General features: G+C 39.4%; 1 protein-coding gene across 1 annotated transcript in view; it reads right to left on the bottom strand.

The window, feature by feature from the left end:
- Positions 1 to 6,513, bottom strand: part of COL6A5 (collagen, type VI, alpha 5) — a 135,789-nt gene that overhangs the window by 102,926 nt on the left and 26,350 nt on the right. Inside the window, exons 7-9 of the mRNA XM_006846633.1 lie at positions 2,327 to 2,902; positions 915 to 1,255; positions 716 to 797 (exon numbers count right to left, since the gene is read on the bottom strand). Of these exons, the coding sequence (XP_006846696.1) occupies positions 716 to 797; positions 915 to 1,255; positions 2,327 to 2,902 (999 nt within the window). The remainder of the gene's footprint in view (positions 1 to 715; positions 798 to 914; positions 1,256 to 2,326; positions 2,903 to 6,513) is intronic.

Here is a 6,513-nt window from a genome sequence, read left to right as displayed (position 1 = left end):
AGGGAGATTGCCTGGAAGCTGAACTCCATAGGGTAGTCAGGGGGTACACCAAAGAAGTGTCAAACAATATATCTCATCTGCCAATCAGTGATGTCTCTGGTTACTCCAAAGTGCTCTTAACATCTGCATTTAGCTTCTAATGCTGTCTGAAATTATGGTGTGGAGCATGTAGAGTGAGAAGTGCTTTCTCAAATCCGCACTGCTTTCTCTCACATGGATAATTAGAAATAGGAGGTGTCTTAGTCAGGTTCCCTGGAAGCAGAATCTAAGAGAGGAATTTGGGGTTTGGGTCAATGTGATTTATTGAGGGAGAGTCAGGAAAGTTGTGAACAAATGTGTCTCAGTAAAGTCTTTGCCTTGAAGGACTCTGGATTTTAATTTGTGCCACACCTGTCCCACTTGAAGCCAGGGGACAATATCTCTGTATCATTGATCGCCTCTCTACGTGGGTATGGTATAAGCCCTCTCCTCCAGGCATGCCCAGTCTACCTGGTCCAGGTCAATCAAGGACAAGTGTTCTTTAGAGATCACAGATATGCATTTAGTAAGAGCATTTGCAACATTTGAGGGTTGCGTGTGCTGGCTGGTACAGGGGATCTGGACAGGATACCAACAGCATTTACTATAAGTGAACACACAAAGGCCAAGACCTTGAGCACAATCAGACTTTTTTGAAAAATTCCATGCTCCATTGTTAACAAGTTCAACTCCGTACCTGCTTCTCTGAGCTTGTCTGATTGATCTTCAAGTTTTTTGATGTCAGAGCCGTCAAGGCCATCTGAAAAGATGAGGAGTACCTAGAGCAAGAGGAAAGCAGAAAATGGGGTGATGTGAAAACTAAATACATTGCTGGTGAGAGAGAAACAAACGGAAGAATGCAGAGACAAATAGGGGAGAGGACATGACGTGGGTACCTGTCCTCGGGATTCAGATGCAGTTCCAAATGTGTTCCACAATGACTGCAGGAAGTCGACAGTCAGATGAGTTGGTCCATTAACAGTGACCTGTTTCAGCCTGTTAAATATTGCTTTCTGGTAGATTTGGAACTTGGAGGAGAATTCTCTGTCATTGTTCACTTTAAAGGCCACGCTCACCTGGGTCTCTGCACCTGCCCCACAGCTCACCCCCCTGGTGGAACTAATATCCTCTAAGATGCCTGGGAGGTAGGATTCCAGCCGGGAGTTCTCGTGGAATAAATGCTGTCCCTCCAGGAGGGTGGAAATGTCAAACCCCACCACTACATCAATGTAGCAATCTGGAGACCAAAGGAAACAGGCCAGATTAGTAAATATACAGGAGTAAGGAAGGGCCAGAAGGTATCTATCACCAAAATATATTCCAGAAAATTATGCTGACTATTCTACCAGCATATTACACAGCTGCTGTGGCTGTCCCCACAACTGCAAGCCCCACTAGCGATTCAAAGCTCAATCTGTGGTTTAGTCTCATTCTTAGTGTGACTGGCTCTGTGTGCGTGTGTGCTTCTTTTAATGACAACATTCTGATAGCCACAAATCCTAAAGATATTTTGTATTGTCCTAAGGGATTATTAAATCTCGAGGTCACAAACTCAAATGGCTGCAAAGACAAGGTGAATGATGTGGATGGGTCAGCTAGAGTTGGAAAAGCCTGAAATCTACATTTCTAGTGCTCGGTACAATTGCTCAGTTTTTAAATGTTGTCAGCTAATTTTACCAGTTGTCAACACTGGATAGAAAAGACATCCTCCATTGGTGGGCCTTTGCTCCTCATTTCACTTTCCTTCAGACTCATTCAGATTACTAACCTGGACTTTGCAGCCATCTGAGTTTGTAGTTTCCAGATGAAATAATCCATAAGGACCATTCAATCTTTAGTATTTTATGATTATATGAATTTCATCATTAAATGAAGGAAATGCATACACAGATATGCACACAGAGAGTCCCCTTACAAGATAATTTAACAAAATTTAAATCAAGAATTTTTCAATCAGTAAATACTTATGAATTTAATGCCTACTGGTTGTCAAGCATTGCCTTAATTCTTCCTGCGTTGGCAAGAGTAGAAATCGGAGACTGAGTCCCAGCTTCTATGAGGAGCATGGACACTGGATTGCTTCATGTGAAGGGAAGGGCTTACTTGAGGACACATGCCAATGCCTCTTTCAGCCATCACTAAGCTTCATTGGTTTACTTACCCCAGATTCCTTCATTCTATTTACTCTCACTGAATACTCTTCTAAATACATATCCTGCTTGACTTTGTCTATAAAGCACCATTGTGAAATGGGAAAGTGGGAAGTTACAATAGAATAAAACCAAATAATGAGCAAGGGAACACTTACTGCTGTCCCCGCAGCTCCGGCAGATTTCACGAACCATTCTTTTTTTCACATTCTTGTCCATTAATTTATTGAAGTCTGAATAAGTGATAATTTTTTCAGAATTGCCTGTTATTTGCAGAAGTTGTTCTTTATGAGCACCTTTTATTCCCAAAGCTATAATACAAATTCCATAGTCTTTCAGAGTTTTGATTGCATTTGACACATCATATAGTGGATCCCCAGATGTGATAATAATCAAAGTTTGAGGGACGCCAGCATTTCGTCTCCCACCAGCAGAAGAATCAAACATAGACCTCACATGTTGAAGGGCAGTATCAATTCGTGGATTCCCTTCGCTTCTGTCAATAGTTTGAATGTGAATCTGCATCTTGGTTCTATTCAAAGAGCTTTCCAAATCAACAATTTCTTGATAGCGGCTCCCAAATTGAGCAATCCCAATTTTTATTCTTCCAGACTGAGTATCAAAATTATCAATTAAGCCTGACAAGAAAGTTTTCATGGTAGCAAATTCTGGAAGAGATACCTTATCTGAACCATCACAAAGGAAAACCACATCAGCTTCTTGAAGTTTGCAAACTGCAATAAGAAAAAATGAATTAATTTCTCCTACGAATCATAAATGTTTCCTTTACCCAAACACTTCAATTGCTTTACTAAATTGTTCTACTAGTAGTAAATTGGGATGTATTAAAAGAAGATATCATCACTAATTGGTCCTCACAATGAAGGAAAACAGTGAGATGGGGGAAAGATAATAGTGTGTTCAGATTTTAATAGTTGGTGTGATTCACTTGAAAAGATCCTGAAAGCTACTCAGAAGAAAAAGGTAAGAAGTGCCAATAGATTAGATATAGTCACTAAAGGCTAAAAGTTTCTTCAACACAATCAGAATAAAGTACTCACCCATGTCAAGGTATTTGTACTATCTTTGTTGTTGCTGTTGTTAAGTGCTGTAGAGTTGGTTCTGACCCATAGTGACCCTGTATAGGGCTTCCAAGGAGCAGCTGGTGAGCTTGAACTGCTGACCTTGCAGTTCAAATGGCTTTGCAATCTGGTGCATTAGCCCACAGCACCACATCAGGACTCCTGTACTATCTTAGTACTCCTAAATTAACAGGTCCCTAGGTGGCACAAATGGCACAAATAACCTAAATATGGGTGGTTTGAATCCACCAAATGGTAATGTGGAAGAAAAGGTCTGACAGTCTGCTTCTGTCAAGACTGGTTGTTGTGTGCTATAGAGCAGATTTTGACTAATTGTAACCCTGTGTAACAAGAGTAGAACTGTCTTATAGGACATCCTAAGCCGTCATCTTTATTGAAACAAATAGTCTGGTTTTTCTCCAGGGAGTCACTGGGTAGATTTGCACTGTCAACCTTTTGGTTACAACTGAGTTCCTAACTGTTTTACTACCAAGTTTTTACCTATTTGGATTACAGCCAAGAAGGCCCTTGGGGGCAGTTCTACTCTGTAACACATGAAGTTACCATGAGTTGGAATCTTCTTAACAGCAACCAACAACAATGGCATGGCTACAGACATTAATTTCACATTTGTGTTGAGAAATATTATTTTATAACTTCTTTTGGATTATAATAGCACAGTTCATATTCATGATCACCTATGGAATTATTCAAATTTCATAGATGTAGAAATGGAATTAAGAGGTTAAGTGACTCATTTAAGAGCACAAGAGTAGCTTATGGCAGAGCAAGCATGCAGTTTTTGACACTGCAGAGTTGTTTGTTTAGAACTCTTGTTTATCAGTGAGCCTCCAACAAATCTACTTTTTCATGAGGAAAGTACTGGTGGCTAGCTAGTAAATAGGACATAATCTAGTGTGAAATGTTCCAAAATCCAGAGATGACCTTTAATCCCTAATTCCAACCTAATTCAATAGCTGGGATAGAAAAAAGCATTAAAGTAATGTTGTTGTTGTTGTTAGGTGATGTTGAGTTGGTTCTGACTCATAGTGACCTTATGCACAACAGAATGCAACACTGCTCGGTCTGTGCCAAACTCACAGTCATTGTTAAGCTTGAACCCATTGCTGCTGCCACTGTGCCAATCCATCTCATTGGGAGTCTCCCTCTTTTTTGCTGACCTTACACTTTACCAAACATGACGTCCTTCTCCAGGGACAGGTCTTTCCTGATAATATGTTCAAAGTATAAGAGTTAAACTCTGGCTGTCTTGGCTTCTAAGGAGCATTCTGGTTGTACTTCTTCCAACACAAATATGTTTGTTCATCTGGCAGTGCATGGTAGTTTTAATATTCTTCTCTAACACAATAACTCAAATGCATCAATTCTATGGTCTTCCTTATTTATCATCCAATTTTCACAAGAATCTGAAGCTATTAAAAACAGCATGGCTTGGGTCAGGCACACCTTAGTCCTCAAACTGACATCTTTGCTACTGAACTCTTTAAAGAGGTCTTGCCTAATGTCGTTGATTTCTTGACTGCTGCTTCCATGAGTGTTGATGGTGGATCCAAGCAAAATGAAGTCTTCAACAACTTCAATCTTTTCTCCATTTATCATGATGTTATTTATTGGTCCAGTGGTGAGGATTTTTGTTTTCTTTACACTGAGGTGCAACTCATACTGAAGGCTGATGTCTTTGATCTTCATCAGTAAGTATGTTAAGTTCTCTTCACTTTCAGCAAGCATGGTTGTATCATCTGCATACTGCAGGTTGTTAATGAGTCTTCCTCCAATCCTGATGCCATGTTCTCCTTTATAAAATCTAGCTTCTCGGATTATTTGCTCAGCATACAGATTGAACAAGTATGGTGAAATAATACAATCCTAGTGCATATCTTTTCTGATCTTAAACCGTTCATTGTCCCCTTGTTCTGTTCAAACAACTGCCTCTTGGTCTATGTACAGGTTCCTTATGAGAACGATAAAGTGTTCCTGAATGCTCATTCTCTGCAAAGTTGTCCGTAGCTTGTCATGATCCACACAATCAAAAGCCTTTATGTAGTCAATAAAGCACAGGTAAACATATTGCTAGTATTTTTTCAACCATGATCCATGTGATGTCAGCAATAATACCCCCTTGTTCCATGTTCTCATCTGAATCTGGGTTGAACCTTTGTCAGTTCTCTGTCAATGTACTGTTTCAGTCATTTTAAAATTACATTTAACAAAATTTTACTTGCATGTAATATTAATGGTATTGTTGGTAAATTTCCACATTCTGTTGGGTCACTTCTCTTTGGAATGGATACACATATGGATCTCCTCCAGTCAGTTGTCCGGGTGGCTGTCTTCCAAATTTCTTGGCATAGATGAGTGAGTGCTTCCGGTGCTGCATCAGTTTGTTGAAGGAGTTCAATTTTTACTCCATCAATTCCCAGAGCTTTCCTGTTTTGCCTATGCCTCCAGTGAACCTTGCTATTTTTCTTTAGTACCACTGGCTCTTGTTCATGTGAAATAATTTGAAATGGTTCAATAGTGACCATTTCTTTTTTGTACAGTAATTCTATGTATTTCTTCCATCTTCTTTTGATTCTTTCTGTGTCATTCAATATTTTGCAGATAGAATCCTCCACTATTACAAGTTGAGGCTTGAAAGTTTTCTTCAGTTCTTTCAGCTTGAGAATTGCTGAGCATGTTCTTTTCTTTTGGTTTTCTATCTACAGGTCTTTGCACATTTCATTATAATATTTGAATTTGCCTTCTTCTGTAGCCCTTTGAAATCTTCTGTTCACCTCTTTTAGCTCATCATTTTTCCCATTAGCTTTAGCGTCTCTATGCTAGAGAGCAAGTTTCAGAGTCTCTTCTGCATTTCTTCTTTTTTGTCATCTTAATGACCTTTTGTTTTTTTCTTGTATGATATTCTTATGTCATCCCACAACTCTTCTGGTTTTCAGTCATTAGTGTCCAATGTATGAAATCTGTTCTTGAGATGATTTCTAAACTCAGTTGAGATATGTTTAAGGTCATATTTTGGTTCTCGTGTATTTGTTTTAATATTCTTCAACTTCAGTTTGAACTTGTATATGAGCAATTGATTATCTGTTCCATACTCTGCCCCTGGCCTTGTTTTGACTGACGAAAAGGAATTTTTCACTGTTTCTTCCCATGTTGTTGTTGTTGTTGTTGTCAGGTGCCATCGAGTCGGAACCGACTCATAGCGACTCCATGCACAGCAGAACGAAACAATGTTCGATCCTGGG

This window comes from Chrysochloris asiatica, unplaced genomic scaffold, assembly GCF_000296735.1.
Source record: "Chrysochloris asiatica unplaced genomic scaffold, ChrAsi1.0 scaffold00028, whole genome shotgun sequence".
Taxonomy (NCBI): Eukaryota; Metazoa; Chordata; class Mammalia; order Afrosoricida; family Chrysochloridae; genus Chrysochloris; species Chrysochloris asiatica.
The sequence above is the reverse complement of the archived record's forward strand: the minus strand, read 5'-3'. Positions and strand labels throughout refer to the sequence as shown.